The sequence below is a fragment of the Schistocerca cancellata genome, chromosome 3, assembly GCF_023864275.1.
Source record: "Schistocerca cancellata isolate TAMUIC-IGC-003103 chromosome 3, iqSchCanc2.1, whole genome shotgun sequence".
Lineage (NCBI taxonomy): Eukaryota > Metazoa > Arthropoda > Insecta > Orthoptera > Acrididae > Schistocerca > Schistocerca cancellata.
The window spans coordinates 210,050,661-210,077,678 of record NC_064628.1 but is presented as its reverse complement, the minus strand read 5'-3'; the positions used below and the strand labels follow the sequence as shown (position 1 = coordinate 210,077,678).

At 43.7% G+C, this 27,018-nt stretch overlaps 1 protein-coding gene across 1 annotated transcript in view; it reads right to left on the bottom strand.

Annotated features, from left to right (window-relative positions):
• The window catches only part of LOC126174831 (uncharacterized), a 512,108-nt gene extending 490,126 nt beyond the window's left edge, over positions 1 to 21,982 (bottom strand). Inside the window, exon 1 of the mRNA XM_049921210.1 lies at positions 17,830 to 21,982. Coding sequence (XP_049777167.1) covers positions 17,830 to 20,346 — 2,517 coding nt within the window. The 5' untranslated portion in view covers positions 20,347 to 21,982. The remainder of the gene's footprint in view (positions 1 to 17,829) is intronic.
• Between the last annotated feature and the right edge of the window lie 5,036 nt (positions 21,983 to 27,018).

Genomic DNA, 27,018 nt, shown 5'->3' with positions numbered 1-27,018 from the left:
GGATGTTTCATCAGACGTTCACTTCGAATTGCCTTGTTGCGCATAAGCTCCAACACAACGAGTCAAAATCGACAGTATCCGTTGTTCCGGAGTCATAATGGACTGCGCTTGAGAAATTCTTATTCTATTTGCCTCCAAACCCTGTCTACGCTGTTCATCAGTGTTACTGACTCGACGACGTCATATTATTTTGTTATGAAAATATTTGATAGTAAATCTGTCAAACTGACCGCCACATTTTTTTCACTGAGATTTTCATACATAAATACCACCCAAATCGTCTTCCGGAGGATACTTAAAAAAATTTTTTTTCATACGAATCTTGTCCTGACAATTACGAACACACACAAACACACACGCGCGAACACACACACACACACGCACACACACACACACACATACACACACGGACAGACAAAAAAGATTCGTGGTTATTATAAGCTGATTGAAAGAATTTCTTGTAGAAATTAAATGATTCATTTCTATCTCCAAGGGAGGAGGGGTGAGAGGTTGCAGCTTCTATGATTGTCCGAGTCACATTCTGGCTCGTTACTGGAGCAGTCGCTTCGCAGTCAACTGCAATTAAAGTAGAAAGAAAGAACTGCATTTGTCTGGATACTGAAACAATGAGGTAATACGAAATATTTATTTCCGCCTTGATAATAATTAATTATGCCTTAGTTGCAAACAGTAAATTTTGAATCAGTAAAAAATAAGGCTATACAAACACACTGCTGAAGTTTTTACTTCCTATTATTAGTTTTAACCCAAATATAGGAGCATGATTACATGTGGGGCAGACTAACACTACGCGGTTGATAGAAAATTAAACTGTAAAACTATTTATTCATGAAGACCAGTACTGAAATTTCTACAATGCGGTGATTATCAAGTGTAGTGCCCGAAACAGCAAAAGCAGCCCTTATTTACAGAACTGCACTTACATAATACCATACATACGGCTATTATATTATAGATTACCACGTTAGTGTCAAGACTTTAAACAATAATCTTTCGAACATTAGGTGACGACTTTAACGCACTACAACGTAAGGATGTGGACAGTGTGACATATGGAAGCTTGTCTGGGTCCACGGAGCGTGCACGAATTTCCGAAGTGGTAAATGCGACCCATCGAGAAAAACGAGGAATATGGATTCGACTCCCGGTCTGGCACAAATTTTTATATGTCTTTGTTGGGCAAACCTAATACAGCTGATTTCCAGGAATTTGTAATTAGCGAATTAATTTCGAAATATCTGACAACTGTATATTCCATCATAACGTCCACTTATACGTATAAAATATCGGACATGTATATAGGGTGAGGCAGCTAACAGTAAAACAGTCCTCCCCAAATATATCTAGCATGAATAAATACATCGAAGCGTGGTTTTCACTAAGTTATAGCGCATAATATGGCGAATTTCCGGACTTTCGCAAATAACTTTTATCGTTTATAGGCGCCAAATTATGACACAGAGTTTGCTTCTTTTTCCGATGGAATTGTTTACTTTTTTCTGTAGCATTTGATAGAAGCTTCTAAGAGAATTTCAACAACATAACATGTATGCAGCTTGATCACATAGTACCAAGATAACACTGCCGCAAACCACTGTCCCGCCGTCTGGACGTTCCACGAACACCAAATGTAAGCAAATATGTAACACAGGTATGGATCTTATGTTTACACATGCGCTTGAATCCCGTCAGTCTGTGTTCCGCTATTGTAGCAGTCATGTAACTTACTCGCAATACAATTGAGACATTCACAATGTATAACACAGTCGAGAAAGTGAATATGGTTTATGCCGAATGTATCAAAATTATTAGAGGAGAAATATGCTTACACGCTTAAGACTATCCAGATGGTTCCAAGCACTCACGATCTGTCTTTGGAAATACAAAATTTTTTCTAGAAACTGGATGCGTGGAGAATAAAATACGCGAAGGGAAAAGAAGAGCGGTTGATGTAAGAAGTGAAAGTGACATTTTGGCAGCAGTAACACACAATGAAAATGTCACTAAGAGGCGTCTCGTAAGTACGAGAGGGATCCACCAAACGAGTGTTCTGCAAACAACTAAGTCTATCACATTTCATCCTCTTCATATTTCACTGCTACAGCTTCATTTTCAAAAGTGACTACAGTTTTCCGAATGTTAACTATTAAAGGTGAATAGTGATATAAAAGAAAAAAATTCTTTAAGAAAGAAGAATCGTTTACAAACCTTGAGCAAGCCAATCTTCGCAATATGCTCGTCAGTTGAATATCGACGCTGACTCTAGGAAGTGGATAAAAACAACGCTCTTGGTCTAGCAACATCTGCTGCGTGTTTTTCAAGACCCGCGTCATCGGTCCCTGTGTTATTGATGGAAATCTAAATACACTCAAGTATCTCGATTTTCTAACTACGACGCTGCCACAGTTATTGGAAGAGATCCCACTGGACATAAGGCAGTCAGTATGGTACGAATATGACGGATGGTCCTGCCAATCCGCCCATGTAATGACAGTCCCTCTTAAGAGAACATTTGGAGCGCATTGGAATGGTCGTTCAGGAAAATGGTCTGTACGCTCACCAATTAAAAACTTTTATATGTGGTGAAAATTAAAACAAGAGGTCTATTAGGAAACACGAACAGCTCTCGACAGCGTGAAATGCCTTATAACATGGGCTTGTGCTGCCGTTAACTCTAGTTAAAATTTTCTCCAGAATCACTTTATAATGTGTAACAGTGCTGAAGGACAACGTTTTCAGCACTTGGTATGACAGCCATGGTAATAAATACACCAACTGTATCTGAGTTACATGCTTGGTTGCATTTGCTATAATCAAACTGTCATCCACTCATCCATTTTATTGTGAGTATCCAGTTCCAATTAGAGACAGCAATTTTGGATTTGATGAAAAGGTATTGTGGTCCCGAGTACTTTGGTTATCCTTTTAGTTTCAAAGTGATTCTTCTGTGATTCGTCTAACATGAGGACGTTTTGCGACTTTTGGCGAATGTGCCTTAATCATTAAATTTATTATTCGCAATTTTGGCATTCTATTGTCATACTGATTAGTGGCGTGGCTCGTTAACATCTGTACAGGATAGTCCTTTTTGTATTATCTTAGATTACATTAGATTCAGTTTGCGTTCCATAGACCCCTTAAAGGAGATGATTCTCATGGGTGTGGAACATGTCAGAAAGTATAACATAAAAAACATAAAACATTTGATATAATACTCACTGCACTGATCATTTGGCAGGAGATTGTCAAAATAAGTGAATACGTTACAGTGAACTGGAACTACTAATATTTACAGAATTAATACACTGTCAGAATGAAACACAATTTTGCACTTTTAATAAATTTATCATACATAAAATACCTGATCTTGAGCGTTGTGACCAAGTGCTGCCAGAACTGAAATCTAAGAGATATTTTTACTTAAGCTGGTCTGACACTACCTGTTAAGATATTCATCTATAGAGTAGAAGGAGTTGCCCATCAGAAAGTCTTTCAAATTCTGTTTAAACTCTGCTTTATCTGAAATAAAGTTTATAATGCTTGCTGGAAATTTATTGAAAATGCGTGTTCCTGAATATTGGACACCTTCAGAGGCTAAGGTAACTGATTTTAGGTCTTTATGTAGACTGTTGTTATTCCTAATATTGATACCATGTATTGAGCTATTGGTTGGAAATAGAGATATATTACTTGCAACAAATTTCATTAAGGAGTAAATATACAGAGAAGCAGTGGTTAGAATACAAGGTTCCTTCAAAAGGTTTATAAATGATGTTCTTGAATTTACACCACAAATGATTCTTATTACACGCTTTTGTACGCTAAAAACTTTTGCTCTGATTGATGAGTTGCCCCTGAATATGGTCCTGTATGACATAATAGAATGAAAATAAGCAAAATATGCTAGGTTCTTCTGTATTTATATCCCATACATCTGACATCATTCTCACTGCAAATACAAATTTGTTTAGGCGCATCAGCAGTTCTGTGGTGTGCCCTTACCAACTGAATTTGTTATCGAGTTGTAATACCAGAAATTTAACTATGTGAAGGAAATCTCTTACAGGTTCTAAACTGCATATAGTGGGTCTTTTCAAAGTTTAATGACAGTGAATTAGCTTTAAATCATATATTAAAGTCAGTGAAAATTTGATTAGCAGCTATTTATAAATCTGTACTTGACATGCTACTTATTGCAATGTTTGTATCATCTGCAAACAAAGCAGACATAGCATCCGGCAATGTAACAGATAAGATGTCATTAATGTGCATAAGAAAAAGCTGCGGACTGAAGATGGAACCTTCAGGAACACCACATATAATTAATTCCCAATCAGATGAAGGCTGACTGCTTACTTCTCAGGTGTTTCGCAACGACACCCTTTGTCTTGTTTTAGTTAGATAAGACTCAACCTATTTTGTAGCACTGCTGGTGACACCATAATACCCTAAGTTACTTAAGAGAATGCTGTGATTCACGCAGTCAAAGGCTTTTGACAGGTCACAGAAAATGCCAGTAGCCTCTAATTTATTATCTAAAGAATTAAGTGCATTCTCACTGTAAGTGTAAATAGCTTTCTCTATATCAGAACCCTTAAGAAATCAAAACCGTGGACAACGGACTTGGACAATGTATTATTTGCCGTCAGATGCTTAAGGAGACACTTGAACACAACCTTTTGAAATATTTTTGCGAAAGTCGGCAAAAGTGAAATTGGTGGATAGTTTGATGGTATCTCTTCATCCCCATTCTTGTAAAGAGGCTTAACTTCAGTATATTTTAGCCAGTCGGAAAATGTTCTGCTGATAAGGGATTGATTACACAAATTACTTAAGATAGAACTCAGCTTGCATGAGCATTCTTTGATTAACATTGTTGTTATGTTATCACACCAGCTGGAATACTTAGATTTTAAGGATTTTATGATGGATGCTACTTCTTTGTGAGACGTGTCTTTTCCATTTTACTGAAGTTATTTTTAAATACTGGTCTCAGATACTCCATCGCACTGTTCTCTGAACCTTATAATACCAAGCTGTCAGTAACGGAAATGAAGTACTCATTTAAGAGGTTTGCAACACTACATGCATTTGTTACCAAAGTATCATTTATTTTTAGAGCTATCTGTTACTCTTCCTTTTTGGCCCCACGTGTCTCTGTCCTCACCACATTCCATACAGTTTTTATTTTGTTGCCTTAAGTAATTCTCTTTTTCTTATAAAAAATCTGCTTTGATTTCTGAATTACTTGCTTCAATATTTTGCAGTATTCTTTGTAATGCATTACAATACTACCTTCGTAGCTCTTCCTAGATAGCAGATACAGTCTTCTTCTTATCCCACATGATAACTTTAGTCCTTGTATAATCAACGTTTTATTTTTAGTTCTCAGTTTAATTTGAGTTACCCTTAGCGAAAACAGTTTTGAAAAGAAGTAACTTTATTAATAAATGATTTGCATTTTCCGTCTGAGTGAGAGGTATTGTAAGAATTTATCCAGTTCACATCTTTAAGCAATCTCCTGATCTCCTAAACTTTTCAATTTTTGACTAATTTATTACCCTCCTGTACTCAGATTTAACAGATTTTTTATCTTGACAAGTTTCAACATTTAACACAAGATGCTGCATGTCATGATCAGAGAGCCCATTTACTATTGCTTTTGTGATATGACTTTTTCCCCAAGATTTGTCTACAAAGATATTATCAATAGTTCAGTCTCAGAGCATTCAAATACCCTAGTTCGAAAGTTCACAACAGGAATTAAATTCAATGACGTGTTACTGATTGCAATAATTGTTCACTGACAGCTTTTCAATAATTCCACATTAAAATCACCAGCAACCACTATTTCCTCTTTTTTTTTTTTACTGTGAGATGGGACAACAGAGAGGTTAAAGTTCCCTCAAGGTGCTCTGTATGTACTTACTATTATGAAGGGCTTCTTATTAAATACTGAGCAAAATTTATTATCAGTATTCTTGAAATCAGAACTGTTTCTGAAAAATATGGCAATCCCTCCTTTCTCCATATTTTGTCTATTTCGTCTACAGAAGTAAGAAGCTAACTTGAATCCTGCAACGTTTAACATATCTATACCAGGTGTCACATGATGTTCAGAGAGACAGATTATATCAGTTGGCTTGCTCAACTCTAATTCTTCAACACAAATAAGCAACTCATTAGGCTTACCCCTCAGTCCTCGGATATTCTGATGGAATAATGATAACAGATTTTGTGCACTGGCCGAATTACAGCTAGATGATCTTGCTTTTTCTGACAGTTTTGAATATATATAGTTTCAATCAGAGGCTGCATGTATGAAATGTGCACATTAAAATTGCTTTCTGGCCGCCTCAACCACTATTACCACCGTGTATTCGTTGGTGAATTTTTTGCAAAGTGAACCCACATTCCTCTGTCACTTGACCCAGACTTGCACTAGGTTTAACAAAACTTGTGACCTGGTTACCTGACGCTAGTTCATCCTGAAACAGGTGGTCAACATCTCTGCCATGTGAACTGCCTAATAACAAAACTTTCGTCTTCTTCGCAACTTTTTCTGACTTTTTACTTTTCAAACACCATTTGAAAGCTTGTTGTCTCCTGTCTACTCCTACATATACTCGTGGCTCATCAGTTTCCAGCTGTCATAACAGATCAAACCTGTTTTCCACATTGAAACAACACCATCCGAGAAAGTTCTATTCTTATTTCTTCTGTATCCTGTTGTCACTTCCCACCTCTCTTTTCCCGTCTCCCCACGTAACTTTTCCGGGTCTCGTTTTGCTTTATACAGTGTGGTCCATTGATAGTGACCGGGCAAAATATCTCACAAAATAAGCGTCAAACGAAAAAACTACAAACAACGAAACTTGTCTAGCTTGAAGGGGGAAACAAGATTGCCCTATGGTTGGCCCGCTAGATGGTGCTGCCATAGGTGAAACGGATATCAGTTGCGTTTTCTAAAATAGGAGCACCCATTTTTCATTACATATTCATGTAGTACGTAAAGAAATATGAATGTTTTAGTTGGACCACTTTTTTCGCTTTGTGACAGGTGGCGCTGTAATAGTCACAAATGTATAAGTACGTGGTATTACGTAACATTCCGCCAGTGCGGAAGGTATTTGCTTCGTGACACATTACCCGTATTAAAATGGACCGTTTACCAATTGCGGAAATGGTCGATATCGTGTTGATGTATGGCTATTGTGATCAAAATGCCCAACGGGCGTGTGCTATGTGTGCTGCTCGGTATCCTGGACGACATCATCCAAGTGTCCGGACCGTTCGCCTGATAGTTACGTTATTTAAGAAAACAGGAAGTGTTCAGCCACATGTGAAACGTCAACCACGACCTGCAACAAATGATGATACCCAAGTAGGTGTTTTAGCTGGTGTCGCGGCTAATCCGCACATCAGTAGCAGACAAATTGCCCGAGAATCGGGAATCTCAAAAACGTCGGTGTTGAGAATGCTATATCAACATCGATTGCACCCGTACCATATTTCTACGCAACAGGAATTGCATGGCGACGACTTTGGACGTCGTGTACAGTTGTGCCACTGGGCACAAGAAAAATTACGGGACGATGGCAGATTTTTTGCACGCGTTCTATTTAGCGACGAAGCGTCATTCACCAACAGCGGTAACATAAACCAGCATAATATGCACTATTGGGCAACGGAAAATCAACGATAGCTGCGACAAGTGGAACATCAGCGACCTTGGCGGGTTAATGTATGGTGCGGCATTATGGGAGGAAGGATAATTGGCCCCCATTTTATCGATGGCAATCTAAATGGTGCAATGTATGCTGATTTCATACGTAATGTTCTACCGATGTTACTACAAGATGTTTCACTGCATGACAGAATGGCGATGTACTTCCAACATGATGGATGTCCGACACAGAGCTCGCGTGCGGTTGGAGCGGCACTGAATAGCATATTTCATGACAGATGGATTGGTCGTCGAAGCACTATACCACGGCTCGCACATTCACCGGATCTGACGACCCCGGATTTCTTTGTGTGGGGAAAGTTGAAGGATATTTGCTATCGTGATCCACCGACAACGCCTGAAAACATGCGTCAGCGCATTATCAATGCATGTGCGAACATTACGGAAGGCGAACTACTCGCTGTTGAGAGAAATATCGTTACACGCATTGCCAAATGCATTGAGGTTGACCGACTTCATTTTGAGCATTTATTGCATTAATGTGGTATTTACAGGTAATCACGCTGTAACAGCATGCGTTCTCAGAAGTGATAAGTTCACACATTGGAACAACCGAAATAAAATGTTCAAATGTACCTACGTTCTGTATTTTAATTTAAAAAACCTAACTGATAACAACTGTTCGTATTGTAAGCCATATGTTTGTGACTATTACAGCGCCATCTATCACAAAGGGAAAAATGTGGTCCAACTAAAACATTCATATTTCTTTACGTACTACAAGAATATGTAGTAAAAATGGGGGTTCCTATTTAAAAAAAACGCAGTTGATATCCGTCTGACCTATGGCAATGCCATCTAGCGGGACAACCATAGCGCCGTCTGGTTTCGCCCTTCAAGTTAGACAAGTTTCGTTGTTTGTAGTTTTTTCGCTTGATACTGATTTCATGAGATATTTGGCCCGATCACGATCAGTGTACCACCCTGTATAGTTCTGCATGAAGGGCAGCAATCTCCCCCCCCCCCCCCCTGCTCCACTATCTTCCTATCCCTACAACAAATCCTACACAACAAACGAGCCTTGTTCATTCCCTCAATTCCCACGAATCTCACATGAAAGAAATTGCAACAACCCTCACACCAAACCCGGGAACTAACAATCCTACGGCAAATCATACACTTCTCACTCATGGCAAACGAATTTTAGTTTTAGTCTAAGTTATACAAGAATAACTTCCTAGACTATTTAGTTAATATATTAAAATTCTTAGAAAGTTTAGGCCTTAAGTTCGGATACTAATTCAAAACTTCCGGAGAAATAGAAACGATTAAAAACGATTAAACCTGAACTTTCTACGTGACGAAACAAAAGTAAGCAAAAAACTGAGTCTACACTATACGAACCTTTCGCTTATTTCGGATTTTTTTCATTTTGGCTACTACTGGAGAATCAAATGGATAGCGTGTAAGAATAAACTAACAACACAAACTGTACTTTATTGAAATAATCACGTAATTTACAGTATATGATAACGTGAGCAAATCCTACTCCAAAATTCGCGCCAGTGAAATGTTTTCTTTTCCCGGAAAATACGCAAAAAAATATGTGAAACTTTCAATTGATAGCTTACAATAGGTATTAATTTGCTTATTTATGATACAATATTGTCTTAAATTAATTGTTATCACTCAATGAAACACTAATCTTTACGAATGCTCTGAATCTACACCACTCGCCAACCAAAGATGCTACGAGGCACGGGAGCTGCACGCTCGAGTATTTGCTCTACAATTTTCTTGGCATTTGTATTTCTTGTGCTCGTCAATCTTGCCTCATTCGTTGGTATATATGTATATTCTTGTTTTAGTGACACTAGGTTTGATGCAGTTTTTGTAATACATTGGAGCTATTGGCCATTTCACGATTATTATTATACTGAATCCAAAAGGGAGTCCGGAAACAGGTCTAGCGGTGTAGTCCGGCGTGCTTCCGAGTGGAACTAAGCTCACGGCTAATAATAATAATAATAAAGGAACAGGAGGTACCTCGGGGTTCTGTTTATCCCTTTGTACACTACTGGACAGAGGCATCTTATGTCACCGTAAAATAGCTGGCCAGCTAATCGCATGTATGCACTTTACTATAACTTGTTTACCCTTCTATAAGTACTGCATTTGAGTGTGCTCGCCTGTTGTACAATCACACTTCGTGTTTATCTCTCTCTCTTGCTTAAACTGGTGTATTCAGTCTCTTTGTTGCTGGCTTCAGACAGCAGTTAACTGTTTTAGCTGTTAGTTCCTCTAATTATTGAGTATTTAACTTAATTTATTTGTCTCAAGACGGTTGTATTTTAATTTCATTGCCAGATCTTTTGCTGTAGTCATGCTCACAGATGTATAACTTTCTTAAAAATCGGAATGACTGGTACTAAGCTTAACTATTCACGGTCATTGATGTCAAATCCTATTGCTAAAGCTATTTGTAAAATCTTTGATAGCGGCATCGAGGTGTGGCTCTTGGTATATTACTGTGTTTGCCAACGGCAGAGTTTTTTAAAACGAAAATCATTGTCGCGTTCACAGTGAGCCTCGCCTTTACCTATGTTCAGTACTTCGAGAGATCTCACTTACTACAAACATTTTATTGGCCATGGTCTTGGAACTTAATTGTGTTCGAAAAATATTGTAGCCTGTCCGACGGCAACGACATATTTGGGTTAACATTACAGACATATTTTGGTGGACCTTCTTATAGTGAACTATTCTAACAACCTGATTGTGCCTAGGCCTCGAATTTATCGTTTGAAGTAAAGCTCTTCGTCGTTAATAGCTATGTTGTCTTGATTCGTTTTTGCATTTTATTTTAGGCACTGCTGTATTCGTACTTGTGCTATTGTTCTGAGGCTTTAAAATTTGAAAATTGTACTAAATTGTTTTTGAGTTAATTTCTCACTGAAAGGTCATTGACTCTTCCACTTTAATCGTTATCCTTTTCTGTTAAGAAACTGTTTTGTTTAAGAGACAGTAAGTTGTTATTTATCGAAATATGATTTAATATACCCAGCACCTTACCATTCCCCAACCAGCTTCCTACCTCTTAATTATTTAAAACACATGAAGATAAATTCTCATCTGAAAAATATACGTTACACTATACGACTGTTAGAACCTTTTTAGATGATTTGACAAAATAGGTAAAATAAAACCAATAATGACAGCGATGCTGATGTTGCTGTGATACAGTGATGATGCTGGTAGAGCATGAAAATGACGATATTTATTATGGTGTTGAAATGATGAGTATGCAGCGGAGTTATATAGAATCGCATAATTCAACTAACAGTTACGGAAGGGGAGAGTGATGAGGGAGGAAAACGAAATGATGGGGTGATGTGGAGCGTGGTTGTCTAGCGCTGCAAGATAGGATGTACCTGGGGACGGATTTCATCTCTGGATCGTGGGAGATGGGTGAGATTACGGCAGGAGAGGATGGATAAAGCTTTGAGATGTGTGGAAGGTCGAATATGGATGTAGTGGCGCAGCATTTGCCTGGAATGGTGAAAAATGGGTAGTATATTAGATGCTGAGATAGGGTTTCCTATTAATCTAATATGTATAAATGTACTCAAAGAACATAAAAATCAGTAGGAAATGGATGAGTTAGTATAGTAAGAGGGTTGAGGAAGTCAGGTGAATGCTGAGAGTGAGGCAGAGTGCGTTTTTATATAGGGTTTGAAGAGTTTTGTAGAATTTAGGAGAGGCAAAGATTCAAGCAATGTTGGTGTGAATTTTGCCGTGTCAGGGTAATGAAGGATGTAGACGCCCTTTTAGTAGTTTTAGTCTATATCACGTCCATACGCTGAACCTTTATTTTAAAGAATGCGTCTACGTTAAGCGAGAACGAGATTATATACACTGTTTAAAACACCGGAGAAGTGCGATTGGGGTTGACGCTGTGTGGGTTCCGTACAAACATCACACTGTATAAAGATACTTTATCCAAAAGTTTTGACGACTGAGATTGCGATTATCAAAATATGTGGTCTAAATCGCCGTATCTTTTGATTTCATTCACCGCCAAGGATTCGTAGACATTAGTATTTGATGCAAATTTCAACTTGATATGCATACCTGTTTCTGTGAAACGGGTGTTTGAACGGACGGGTAGACAGATAGACGGCCAAAAAATATAATTGTATGATGATATTAAAAATTAACAATTTCCGCATTTTTCCTTTACTTTTACTTTAAAACCTTGCTTCTTACCAAAATTCATGATTATAGGTGAGTGGGAAAGACCCATAAATTTTCATAAGTGAGTTTGTCAGTATCAAAATATGAGACATAGATGGCCGTATCTTTTGATTGCATTGACTTCGAAGCTTACATTTTCAAACAACTGAGAGACCACGTTGGTATTGGACATAGGTTTCAAATTGATATCTGTACTTCTTCCTAAGAAAATGGGTCTTAACAGACGGACAACAAAATGATCCTATTTTTATCGACTGAGGTACAGAACGCTAAAAAAAGGCACAAATTTTACCCATTGTTACAACTGTTGTCATCTTTTGTTTGCAATGTGGTCTGAAGTTATTTATATAAAAAACGGGGACAAGGATGGGAGCGTGTGTTGCAATTACCTTATATCATCATGTCCATAGGAAGACATCAATCAGTAAATTAAACTGTCATCTTCGGATCACTTAGTACAAGGCAGTAGCGTTGTAGTCAGACGCTGTTAGACAAAATGTCTAACCACAAAGATCGATTAGACGTTACTGTCATGTACTAAGTGATCTGAAGATGACAATTAAATTTACTGAAACTAGTGAACTGTATATGAATATTTACGATCAAGGCAAATTAAGTGTTCCTACGTCACATTATAAACCACGTTCTCTCCTCCCATCGGATTTTACAAGCGTAGTCTAAGTCTAAAAGCCGAGGAACTTCGAACTTCTGCATCTCGGAAAAGGATATGATATGAAGAAGATTGTCAAGGCTGTTCAAGATCGGGATCTTAGGAATACATAGCAAAAATTACAGCTATTTGCTGCGCATAGCCGTCTCGAAATCCGCGGCTGGGTTTTGGTATCCAAAAACAAGTTTATGGGGTGTTTCTCGATAACGGATAATGATTTTGAAAACGGGGGATGGCTTTTCTAGATAAACGCCTAGAGAATATGCCGTTAAAATTTGAGCAACTTGGTGCAGTTATTTACTACTTAGACTGCACCTGATATCAGATTTTACGCATGGAAGCAGGTTGATTTTGAACCTCTGTATCTCGGCAACGATAAAGATATCAAGAAAACTTTCAATGTTATTCCAGATTGGGATTTTAGGAATATGTCATAAAAATCTCAGCCATTTGCTGCGCATAGCCATCTTGGAATCGTCGGATGGGTTTTGGTCCGCTGGTGACGGCGAAAACATAGTAAAAAGCCTTTTTGTGAGGTTTCCGAGGAACCACTATATAAGTCCCACCAAGCCCACAGTACATCATATTAAATGTAGAAAGAAACAACGATCTGCTCCATTTGTCTAAGCAGGAGGAAGTGTGTAATATACATACTATGACCCTGTAGTGTAGGACAGTGATACTAAGACGATCCATATGTTGGGTATAAAAACGGTCCCTAGCCTAAGTGCTATACAAGACACTTGACCCTACCTTTTTATCACCAACAGAACCCGAGGCATGAGCACCGCAAAATCCCCTTTTTATGCGCGGCGTTGTGTAACATATTACGTATGCATGCTGTCGCGTGCGTACCGATTAAGATTATTAAGATTCTGCAAAGTGAACTCTGCAGGTTGTAGGGGAAGGGGATATAGGACACTTTAGGTCTAACAAGCCGGGAAACAACATAAAATTATCCTAAAAAGGCCAACAAAGCTATAGCGCATGATGGCCGCGTGATGTTTTTAATATCCTCTCTCCCTCTTACGCCACCGACTTAGACGTGGACTCACAAACTGTAAAACTGACATTTGTGTAAATTTTACCTCAAAATTTTGTGAACTTTAACAGCGCAATCTACAATTAAATCGTTATGCTTTTCTTGCCTCTTTACTACGAGATGACCTTGATTGTAGATCGAAATGTAAACGTAATTAGTTTTTGAATAACGTGTTCGAAATCCATTTCCTTCCCTTACCCTCAAAAGAAAGTTTAACTTACTAATGCTAATGAAAGTCGGTAGCATAAGAAAGGATATTAAAAAACTAGCTCGGCGAGCATGCGCTGTAACTTAGGTGGCATCCGAAGGCCAATTTGAAGCTTGATAGACCCTAACTGAAACTGTTCGTCTTGACTTCCCCTATATTGCTGTGGTACGTTGTAAACAGTTATCGTTACACACTGTACAACACTGGGCTCGCATTCGGGAGGATGACGGTTCAATCCCGCGTCCGGCCATCCTGATTTAGGTTTTCCGTGATTTCCCTAAACCGATCTAGGCAAATTCCGGGATGGTTCCTTTGAAAGGGCACAGCCGACTTCATTCGCTGTCCTTCCCTATTCCGATGAGACCGATGACCTAGCTGTCTGGTCTCCTTCCTCCAAAACAACCCAACCCACCCTGCACACTGCACGTTAAAGGGGAATGTGTGAAGACTTTCAGTTTGGAAACGCACAACTGCTGCTACTGGAGCCGTATTGCACGTGCTCGTAATTGCGAAGCGACAACGTCCCCCTTTCCATGCCAAACTCTCAGTCAGCTTCCTGTTCGAATCCAGGTAATTCCGGCTGTGCAGTTATTAAGAGATGGGGTACTAAAAACTGAAGAAACAGAGTGTACATAGAAAGTTAGACTTAAATAGTCCCATCCCATTCATACGGCAGCTATACAGTGTGTCCCCGTGGGGAATGGTCAACATTCAGGGTATGACACGATCGAGCATTCGAAGCAAAAATGTGCAGTAAACACGGGCTCTTCGCTACCGTAAAATGCACCTCTTCTACTAAATAATAGCTAAGAGCCTTTAATGTATGTACTTTAGAACCCATATTTATTACTAAACTTTTTGATTGAATTTTCTCAATTTGAGAGAACTGGGGGATGATCTATTTAATAGTTAAAAACCATTCAACAGCCAAGATACATACATACATACATATATATATATATATATATATATATATATATATATATATATATATATATATATATGTCTGCTTGTGTCTGTATATGTGTGGATGGATATGTGTGTGTGTGCGAGTGTATACCCGTCCTTTTTTCCCCCTAAGGTAAGTCTTTCCGCTCCCGGGACTGGAATGACTCCTTACCCTCTCCCTTAAAACCCACATCCTTTCGTCTTTCCCTCTCCTTCCCTCTTTCCTGATGAGGCAACAGTTTGTTGCGAAAGCTTGAATTTTGTGTGTATGTTTGTGTTCGTTTGTGTGTCTGTCGACCTGCCAGCACTTTCATTTGGTAAGTCACATCATCTTTGTTTTTAAGTATATATATATATAACTTAAGACAAACGGTTGCAACACACTATGCTATCATCTTCAGATCTCAAAATATTTTATTGTGAAACATGTTCAGTTTACGCTGAGCTAACGAACAAGATTTTAAGTGGATAAAATAGCACAAAATTTTTATAATGTGCTATTTTTATCCACTTGATATCTTGTGCGTGAGGCTAGCGTCAATTGAACTTGTTTTACAACATAAGATTTTGAGCCGCAAAGGTGACAGCATAGTCTGCTGAAATCGGTTGTCTTAAATAAATTAAAATAATTTAGAAATATCATGTTAAATGGCTCCGTTATCATCTGGGAACTCCATGTTGTAGTACTGAAGCACATGCAAATTTTTGTTGTACGTAACTTCCGGTCTGAGGTGTAAAATTAGTTTTGAATTATTTCAGTTTGACATAAGTAAACTGGGGTAGCCACGCTGTCAGGGACGCCTTGTCACGGCTCCCCCGTCGGAGGCTCGAGTCCTCCCTCGGGCATGGGTGTGTGTGTGTTGTCCGTAGCGTAAGTTAGTTTAAGTTAGATTAAGTAGTGCGTAAGCTTAAGGACCGATAACCTCAGCAGTTTGGTCCCACAAGACATTACCAATTACCACAAATTTCCAAAACATAAGTAAACGGTCTAATCTTACTGGCCAATACATTTCTTCCCATATTAGTTACATGCCCTGCTGCAGCGGGGAAAAGCAGAAAACTGCTCCTATCGAAGCACAAAAAATGCGAATATGTTTCTGTTTATTTAGAATGCTCTGACTGTGAACTAGGGCACCAGCTGCTTCATTCTACGGTCCTGAGCACCTTCAAAAATTTTGGCATGCGAACATTTTCGCAGTTTTTTATGTCGAGGGAGAAGAAGACAGTGGCAGTGACAAAGAGACAGTAATAAATAGTGGAAGAGAGTAGACAGTGATTGTTTTGTAGAAAGAACGAAGGAGACAATGGTAGTGCGAGACAGAAAGTGGGACATCCAGAGGGACACGATTGAGGAACTGTGGTAGGAAAAGAGTGAAGGAGACAGTGCCTGGGAAGAAGACAGGATATATGACAATGTCCACGAGGAAGCGAGAGTAGTGATAACAGACAGTAGTCGTAGGAAGGAAGGAATGAGATACTAGTAGTAAGATAGAGCAATAGGGAGACAGTGACACTGAAAAGAGACAATAGGAGTAGGACATATGGAAGAGGATTGTTGCTGTGACACAGGAGACAATGACAGAGACACAAAGAGATAATGAGTTGGGCTGAATGAGTGAGTGGGAAAGGGCAACTGGGAGTGGATGGGTATGAGTGACTTGTAGCGATGGATTAGTGGGTGTAAGTGAGTTACAATAAGTAGAGCTGTGGAAGTTTGAGGTGGGTTGCATGTTAAATAAAAGCGCAAATATGTTCCCATGCCAAAACTTTTGGGAAAGCTTTTAAATGTACTAAGGAAGGTAGAATGAGGCATATGGTACCCCATTTTCAGACAGAGTCTGTTGAACAAGTAGGAACATATTCCCCTTTTTTTTGTATTTTGAACCAATTGTAATCAGCTTGACACATTTCTAGACGGAAATAAACCACACACACAAAAAACATTCAAGAACAACTTGAATCGACTGTCTTACACACTCCTGTTACCGTCCGCATGTGACTGGTAACCGACTGGTAACCGACAACTGAGCCAGCAGAGCGATATGACAACTGGGCACAAGCCAAAAGATGTGACAGAACGCGCCCTGTGGTCGGTGATAGTTGTCCTGTAAACAACTAGTTGTCACGACTGGCGACATTGTCGTAACAAGATCCACAACGACCTAGGAAAGATTTTTTATATTAATTGCAGTTACGGACGACAATATTTTTCACCAGGTGATTATATTCGGTCATCACTGACCATCTTCAAGAACTGAGGGCAAACAATTTTTGTGTCAGATCGGGCAAATATAGGTAAACACAGCAAAGTCGGAAGACACTAAGCCAATAAAGCTTCGTCGTTTTATAAAAAAATAAAAATAACACTTGCAAATTATTCGAACAGGGATACTGATTCTAAATGGTGATCCGAAAAAGTATGAAAAGCTTGTAAGGGCGTTGCAGCGTAGGATGTGTTGAGAAATAGATGTTAAGACAAAAACTCGATACATTCTGCCGTTTCCGAGTTAATTAGCACTGAAGTTAGCCAATCAGGCCGTTCCGTGCGCAAATTCAAGGAGGCCACCAGAGACGGTGACGCAAAAGATGTTTTCTTCGTTTGGTTTCCTAAAGCCGAACAAGAGAGGGATACAAAAATTGGACATGGGACAGTAGTAAGGAATGAACCCGAGCCAAAGGCTGAGCATTCTCGTGCGCTACCATCTACACTGTGAGAACAACTGACACTAACTGTATCTAGCAGGCCGCTCGAATTTACGTGCGCTGACTTCAATGCTAATTAATTCAGAAACGGCGCCATGTTGCCCTTTTTTTCTTAACAATTATTTACAGCATACCCTACCCTGTAACATGCTTGCAAGCTTTTCAGACTGTTTCTGACCACCCTGTATACAACTTTTAGCAAACGCAAAGTGCTGCTAAGACTTTGTCTAAAGTCGACATGCTTGTACGACACGGCAGCCCGGAAGAGGCGCTAGCGACGGCGGTGGGCGGCTTACCTGCGGCGTCCAGGTGCAGGTGGCCTGCGCCGAGGCGCGGCTCTGGCTCTTGGAGCGCGCGCGCCATATCTTCTTGGCGACGAGGCGGCTGCCGTGGTGCACCACGGACGACGACGACTTGGACTTCTGCATGGCGACGGGCCCCGCGGCGCCGCCGCTGCCCCCGACGCCGACGCCGCCGGCGACCGCGGACGCTGCGGGAGCAGAAGAGGAAGACTGCTGTAGGCCGTGCAGCAGGTGCTGCAGGAAGCTGTGGCCGGAGGCGAGCAGCCCCTGCGGCCGGCCGGGGCTGGGCGGCGACAGCAGCCCGCTGCCGCTGCAGCTGCCCGCGTCGAAGCTGCTGCGAGAGCTGGGCGCGCGGCTGCCGTCCGACGGCGCGCCAGAGCCCGCCGCCTCGCTCGCGGACGCGTCCTGCACGTGCAGCTGGCGCATCGCCTCCACCCACGACTGCTCCGTCTGCGCCCCTTTGCCCAGCCCGTCGTCGTCGCCGGGTCCGCCTATCTCGCCCTTAGGCCGAATGTTGCGCAGGTTGCGGTCGTAATTCACTCGCTTGAACCGGTCTTGCTTGTCCGCATCGACACTCTTCTTGCGAGCCATGCGAAGGTACCTCTTGATCGTGTCGCTAACGGACGGCGAGACGTCGTCGTGGTCGACGCTGCTCCTGCGTCTCGGCTGCGGCACGTATGTCTCCGCCGTCTCGGCTTCCTTACCTGACGACTCCGGTTCCTTCTCCTCCTTTGCGGCAGCCTCTCTCTTGCGAATGTATTCCTCGATGGCCGCTATCGTGGATGCCGGAATGGGAGGAGTCTGCGTGCTCGCGGTGGCGTAGCGCTCCTCCTCGTCTTCTTGCACTTCTATGAGTGGCGGCGGCGAAAACGGCGAGGCGTCCCTCGACCTCTGTTTCTGCTGTCGCCCGGACCTTTTCCAGCCGCTGAAGTCCTGCTTGTCGTACGCGTCCTCTCCTGCGGCCCTGTGCCCGTCTTCTCGCCGCCTGAGGCGATACTGCCCTTCTGCACTTCCCGACCCGGCTTCCTTCCAGAACCCGGGGGAGTCTGGGCTGCTGCTTCCGCCACCTTTGCGTCTCCCGAACTCTCTGCTCTTCTGGAGGTCGAAGTACAGTTTAGCTAGCAACTTTCGGTCGGTCAGGAGATCGGATATAACTTTCTGACGACTCGTAGATTTGCTGTAGTGGCGCCGCAAAGTGTCTAGCAGCATCTGATGCTGAGACGTGGTGGGAACGTAGTGTGATTCTGATCTGGGGGAGAATTTTGGAGAAAAATCTGATCCCTGTCTCCCACCGTACGTTTCCGGAGTTCTTCCACCGACGACGTCCGGCGTGCTCCTGCTCCGCAGAGTGGGAAAAAAACTTCTGCTCGAGGCTCCGTCTCTACTCCGGTCTGGACTCTTCTGCTTCAACCTCGACCTAAAATCTTGGCTACTGCCTCCTTGCTGGTTCTGGTCCTCAACTTTCCTGAGGTTCACTCGAAACTGGTGGTCTGCAGTTTCCCCTTTGCTCTGGTCGGTTTTCTTCAGCTGGTAGTACAGCTGGTCAGTGCTCCTCGAAGGTGGCAGCTTCCCACTGCCCAGGGCGAGTTTCCTGTCAGCCGTTTCCAACTGAGTGTGCTCCTTGACCGTCTGCAACGGGACGAATCCCCGCGAGTCGGGCTCCGTGTCGTCATCCGGAGAAGCCTGCACAGCACGCAGATGTTCGAGAAGTTTATCGAAATCAATATCTTCACTGTGTCTGTCGGCAGGGTCCGGACACGTTTCTTCCTGTTGTTGGTCGAGAACCTCTTTGAGGAGCTCCAAGAATTCCTTGCGCTCAGCTTCTTCCGACGTGGGGGACAATTGCTGCCTCTGTGGGCGGAAGGCGAAGCCGGTGGCGCCCGGCAGAGGGAGGGAATCGGGTCTGCGAGGAGGGACACTAGGAGCGGTATCTCCGTCGGCGGTGTCCGGTCCCAGCAGAAACTCTCTCCGCAGCCTCTGCAGATCGAACCTGCCCCCCGGTTCGGGCTTGAGGAGGAGTGCCCCAGTTCCCGACGGCGCTATTCCCTCTTCGGCCTCGTCTGCCGAGCTGGCCATCCTCTCCCGACAACTGCCTCCTTTCTTCCGCCTGTGGTGTTGCTTCCTCCTGAACCCTAGGGCTCCAGGGTAGGACGCCTTCCTCCAGAGAAGGAAGCGCGGCTCTCGGCGACACACCTCCTGGAAGTGGGCCTCGACTTTGGGCAGGTCTTCCGGCCTGTTGCGCACGCCCTCCGGGATGAGGCGGCGGCCTGCATCCGCCATGTAGCGCCACGTCTTGCGCGTCATGAGCCATCGCTCGCGCTTGTGGTGCCGCTTAGCGGGTCCAGCCACCGCTGCCACCACACTGGGACCTTCGTCTCGCTCTCTGTGTTTGCCCATTACACGGCTCGAGGACGGACCTTCAGCGGGCGACGCGACATTCTCCTCGTCAGCAGCTGCTGCCGACATCCGGCGTGCCTTCTTGAGGCGCTGTTTCTGCTTCCTTTCAGACATGGTGGGGTCAGGGTGAGGGTCGAAGGAGGGTACTGGGTGAAGGAGAAGATCAGGAATTGGTTACGCGAAGTACACTTTGCTCTTCGCATTGACGTCTAATTATTATATATTGCAACACTCCGTTCACCGTGCATTGATTTAGGAAATTCGATCACGTGACGGAACAATGCGACGTCCTTGTCACACTACAGTTTATCTTTTAGCAATGCACTAGAAACTGAACACTTACGTTTTTCACGTATATAGGCAGTTTCTTCCTTGTAAAAATGTCCCAGCCTGCAGGCTAAACTGGTCACACGGCAAGGCTGCTCGGATATATTCACACTATTTTCTGTCTGTAGTAGCGTAATTTCTTTTGAAAACTGGACAGTACATTCACCGCGCATTTAGCATTCGGATTTTGGTCGTCACTCAGCTGCAGCTCTTCTGTCTCTGTCAACCATAGGGAATGACTTGGTTGTAATACACCAGCACATTAGTGCGGGAATGCAGAAGCAGTGGTAGGCGATCAAGAGTGCACGACAGCAGGCAGTTATGTTTCTGTCAAGAAGAACTTAAATAATATCGTCTGTTTTTCGGTCTTCCTTGATCGGTGAAAAGGTCCATACTAACACAGTGACTAGGATGAACAATTTGCACTGCGGGAGACTACGTCAGACACTATTGTGATGGTAAGAAAAACCCGACCAGAACTGATAGTTGTAGCGAAGCTGTGCAGAGGAAGTAGCAGCAGTCCAGAGCAGGTAGAGCAGATCTATTAGAGCAATGTAAAAGAACCACAACTGCAGTTCTTCCGTCTTCGGCGAGCAGAAACGATGGTTTGATTACTACAGAGAATACTGTGGCAAGGATCTATTGCTTATGACATTTCTGGAGAATGTATCAGATAGGTAGATATGTTCCTCTTCTAAGAAAATAACTACAGGTACAGTTGTTCAGACTACGCTCACTAGAAATAAGTGGTTTGTCTTAAACAACTGTGTAAGAGAAGCGGGAGATAGGGGCAGAAAATAAATCACAGCCAATTGAATATTCTTCTTAGAGCAATTTTGTTCGTGATCCTGGATTGTCTGTTTGTTATAAAATGAATTTCGTTTTTTTATCCAAACAAATGTTGTCTCTGGCTAGGATAGCAGACAACCTTTCTTCTGGACTGGGACGATGTCTTTATTATCGCACTGCGGCACTATTCTGGGAAGGAGAAGTATCGGCGATGTTGCTGGAGAAAGTGCAACGGTAGTTTAAGTTTCTTCTCCAACAATGTAATAGTTCTCTGGAATACGCCGACCACAGCTGATGGCCAGATTATCGCACACCAACACTGTAACAAGTCTAGTAGTAGTGACAGCGTCTCAGAATACGCAGTATTAGGTAGGCACCAGATTCTCGAGGCAATGTAATTTGATTTTTCACTCGTAAACACTCTTACGTCTGAGAACAATTCAGGGATTAGGTTATTGCTTTCAGACGTTCCGTTAGTCCTAAAACGGGCGTCAGTTGTGACGCGGGGAACTGGGTAGGGCGACTATTTCTCCGGTTTGAGACCGTGTCACTGCGTCGAAGGTAGTGGCAGCGGCGAGCGAGGAACACTTGCTGGCGGCGGCGGACGGCGTCGCGACGCGTCAGTGTCCGCGGCGGACTGGCGTCGGTGCCGGCGTCGGCGTCGGCGGAGCACGGGGTGGCGGCGGCGGCGCATCGCACGCAGCACGCACTCACACACGCGCACGCATCCACGCGGACACAACTGAGCGCCCTGTGGCAGCCGCCTCGGCAGGCGCGGCGCGGCGCGGCGCGGCTATCGCTGCTGTTTGCACACTATTTTCTAAGGCGGCAAAAATATCCCGTGTTATTTGGCAACGGCCCCACACTTAGCGGCGGACCGAGAGCGGCCGAGAGGTGGCGAAGGTGTGTGTGTGTGTGTGTGTGTGTGAGCTGTAGTCGTAGTGGGTGGGGGCGGCGTCTCGGCGTCAGGGGGAGGGAGGGGGAGGATGACAAAGGGTAGTGGGAGGGGGAACAACAGACGGCGGCGACTCCGTGTGGAGCAGAGTGGGGCCAGCGCGCTCCCACGCCCGCTGTCGGTCAGCGCGCGCTTGTAATTGCAACTGCAGGCGGCTGCCCTTCCGTATGGCTGTATTCGATCCATATTTGTCGAAATTCAACATTCTTGCTGAAGAAACAATACAGCGTACCTGACGTTTCCTGATTTCGATCAGTTGGCATTCTCGATTCTGCGCACCTGACTATTTTTCTGTATACTTGAGCCACAGTTTTCCAATGTTTTTTATCGGGATAGACGAGGGCGACGCTCGATTTTGGAACCGATATTCGTGATTTTTTCAATAAAATAACAAATTAGGAAACCGTCTTTAGACCTTTACTGTACACCCTTAAGATTGTATGATGTGTTTTTATTAAGAAAAAAGACTTGCACACTGAGGACACTACACGACATCGACGAAAGACCTCGGAATGCGAGGGCGGTTGGTGGGAGCTCTGAACGCCGTAATTTTACCTAGAACAAAATTTCAAAAACTTCTTTGAGACTGATAAGATTGTCCAACATTGCACATAGGGTATTTAAAAAAAAAGTTTTTAACATAATTTTTTCGCCAAAAAGTCATTATAAAAAAGTGTGCCAAAACTCGTAACTAAAATATATCGCAAAAATCATATCGTGTAATTGCATGTATATGTCATGAATCATAGTTCCCGCCAACTTGAAAAACGTTTTAGTTTGTGTTTTTTATACAGAAATTAAAGATTTAATCGGCAATGTCAGCGCTGTTCAGTTGGTCTTTTTTCTGCCGATGTCGAGACACTCTCATTTTGACGTAATTATATCGATTAACTGGCTTCTTCTTGCCAATCTAGGCGTATTATTGTACGAGTGGGATTACTTTTCGAATCTTTTCTCTGTGTATAATTACGTTCGTTTGTTGTCTTCAACCACTCACATGTTACTTCGTATAAAGGACAAGCGAAATGATGAGTCGAGTAGATACTGTTTGCCATAAACGAATCATATTACGAAGAGAAATATTGTCGAGAATAGTATTTTAGTCGATACTAATGCCCTAGATGATGTCATCTGAAACTAACAGGACTCCTGTCCCGTCGGTAATTGTTATAGTATTACATCGGTCGCTAATCGAGGCTTCGGGTGCGCCAGACCCCCTTACAGTCAGTCGCGGTTTTAACGTATTTCAATATTTACGGCACACTTTATATGAATGAACCTTAATAATAGACTCTCTAACAACATTTTAAGCTTATAAACAAATTAGGCTCAAAAACAAATTTCTACTCTGGTCTAAGTTATTAAATGACAACATTTTTGCCTGGGCTGTTATAAAAAAGTGTTTATTGACGGTCACGAATTAGGTCTGATATAAGAACTGACATAACGTTCTTCGAGAAAATCCGCAATCACTGGTTATAAAACAGCTTTTTTTTTACTGTCGGTCTTTATTGATTTCATTTTTTGAAAGGTACGATTTAGGTTCGACATCAAAAATCCTCAACTCTGAAGGTAAAAGTAAAGTAACTAACAACAAATACTCTAAGTTCTTACTATATGAACCATTGAAGATCAAATGTATGAGATTGTAACTAATTGTATTGGTGTTTGTTGGTTAGATATTTCGCTTTATCGACAACTCTGAGGATGGTTCATGTGGAACAGTAAGCAGTCATTAAACAAATTAAAGCAATCAAGACGGACAACAAAACATCTCCTCGACCCAATTACTTCACTACGAAGTGCATCAATGCATAATCGTCGTATCCTGTCAACCATGTTTGTGTATTCCATATACACTCCTGGAAATTGAAATAAGAACACCGTGAATTCATTGTCCCAGGAAGGGGAAACTTTATTGACACATTCCTGGGGTCAGATACATCACATGATCACACTGACAGAACCACAGGAACATAGACACAGGCAACAGAGCATGCACAATGTCGGCACTAGTACAGTGTATATCCACCTTTCGCAGCAATGCAGGCTGCTATTCTCCCATGGAGACGATCGTAGAGATGCTGGATGTAGTCCTGTGGAACGGCTTGCCATGCCATTTCCACCTGGCGCCTCAGTTGGACCAGCGTTCGTGCTGGACGTGCAGACCGCGTGAGACGACGCTTCATCCAGTCCCAAACATGCTCAATGGGGGACAGATCCGGAGATCTTGCTGGCCAGGGTAGTTGACTTACACCTTCTAGAGCACGTTGGGTGGCACGGGATACTTGTGGACGTGCATTGTCCTGTTGGAACAGCAAGTTCCCTTGCCGGTCTAGGAATGGTAGAACGATGGGTTCGATGACGGTTTGGATGTACCGTGCACTATTCAGTGTCCCCTCGACGATCACCAGTGGTGTACGGCCAGTGTAGGAGATCGCTCCCCACACCATGATGCCGGGTGTTGGCCCTGTGTGCCTCGGTCGTATGCAGTCCTGATTGTGGCGCTCACCTGCACGGCGCCAAACACGCATACGACCATCATTGGCACCAAGGCAGAAGCGACTCTCATCGCTGAAGACGACACGTCTCCATTCGTCCCTCCATTCACGCCTGTCGCGACACCACTGGAGGCGGGCTGCACGATGTTGGGGCGTGAGCGGAAGACGGCCTAACGGTGTGCGGGACCGTAGCCCAGCTTCATGGAGACGGTTGCGAATGGTCCTCGCCGATACCCCAGGAGCAACAGTGTCCCTAATTTGCTGGGAAGTGGCGGTGCGGTCCCCTACGGCACTGCGTAGGATCCTACGGTCTTGGCGTGCATCCGTGCGTCGCTGCGGTCCGGTCCCAGGTCGACGGGCACGTGCACCTTCCGCCGACCACTGGCGACAACATCGATGTACTGTGGAGACCTCACGCCCCACGTGTTGAGCAATTCGGCGGTACGTCCACCCGGCCTCCCGCATGCCCACTACACGCCCTCGCTCAAAGTCCGTCAACTGCACATACGGTTCACGTCCACGCTGTCGCGGCATGCTACCAGTGTTAAAGACTGCGATGGAGCTCCGTATGCCACGGCAAAGTGGCTGACACTGACGGCGGCGGTGCACAAATGCTGCGCAGCTAGCGCCATTCTACGGCCAACACCGCGGTTCCTGGTGTGTCCGCTGTGCCGTGCGTGTGATCATTGCTTGTACAGCCCTCTCTCAGTGTCCGGAGCAAGTATGGTGGGTCTGACACAGCGGTGTCAATGTGTTCTGTTTTCCATTTCCAGGAGTGTATATTCCGTATTCCATATGTATAAAAACACTGGAAACTTCGTCATTTATATGAATTCCACCTCTACACGTAAGAATTCGTGTCACCTACGCATTAATTTTCACTATGAGCTCACCAGATGTGACATATAACAAAGTTCTTTTACGTAAAGGACGAAGACCCCTATCTTATTATGCGTAAAGAATATGTAAGAAAAAGATGATACAAAGCAGTGTCGTCTAAAGCTCCATGAGGTTTTTTTTTGTCACAATCGACTACTCGTGACAACTGAGTCTGCCGCAGCTCTTCTGCCCTTTTGTTCCTGCACTAACTCTCGCCTACCACGAGTAGTCGTCTTTGCTTGCACATCAGTGCCAAAATTATGTGTGTTGTAGGAGCTGTCTGTTGCCGACCGCGGTGGTCTAGCGGCAACAGAGCATGCACAATGTCGGCACTAGTACAGTGTATATCCACCTTTCGCAGTAATGCAGGCTGCTATTCTCCCATGGAGACGATCGTAGAGATGTTGGATGTAGTCCTGTGGAACGGCTTGCCATGCCATTTCCACCTGGCGCCTCAGTTGGACCAGCGTTCGTGCTGGACGTGCAGACCGCGTGAGACGACGCTTCATCCAGTCCCAAACATGCTCAATGGGGGACAGATCCGGAGATCTTGCTGGCCAGGGTAGTTGACTTACACCTTCTAGAGCACGTTGGGTGGCACGGGATACATGCGGACGTGCATTGTCCTGTTGGAACAGCAAGTTCCCTTGCCGGTCTAGGAATGGTAGAACGATGGGTTCGATGACGGTTTGGATGTACCGTGCACTATTCAGTGTCCCCTCGACGATCACCAGTGGTGTACGGCCAGTGTAGGAGATCGCTCCCCACACCATGATGCCGAGTGTTGGCCCTGTGTGCCTCGGTCGTATGCAGTCCTAATTGTGGCGCTCACCTGCACGGCGCCAAACACGCATACGACCATCATTGGCACCAAGGCAGAAGCGACTCTCATCGCTGAAGACGACACGTCTCCATTCGTCCCTCCATTCACGCCTGTCGCGACACCACTGGAGGCGGGCTGCACGATGTTGGGGCGTGAGCGGAAGACGGCCTAACGGTGTGCGGGACCGTAGCCCAGCTTCATGGAGACGGTTGCGAATGGTCCTCGCCGATACCCCAGGAGCAACAGTGTCCCTAATTTGCTGGGAAGTGGCGGTGCGGTCCCCTACGGCACTGCGTAGGATCCTACGGTCTTGGCGTGCATCCGTGCGTCGCTGCGGTCCGGTCCCAGGTCGACGGGCACGTGCACCTTCCGCCGACCACTGGCGACAACATCGATGTACTGTGGAGACCTCACGCCCCAAGTGTTGAGCAATTCGGCGGTACGTCCACCCGGCCTCCCGCATGCCCACTATACGCCCTCGCTCAAAGTCCGTCAACTGCACATACGGTTCA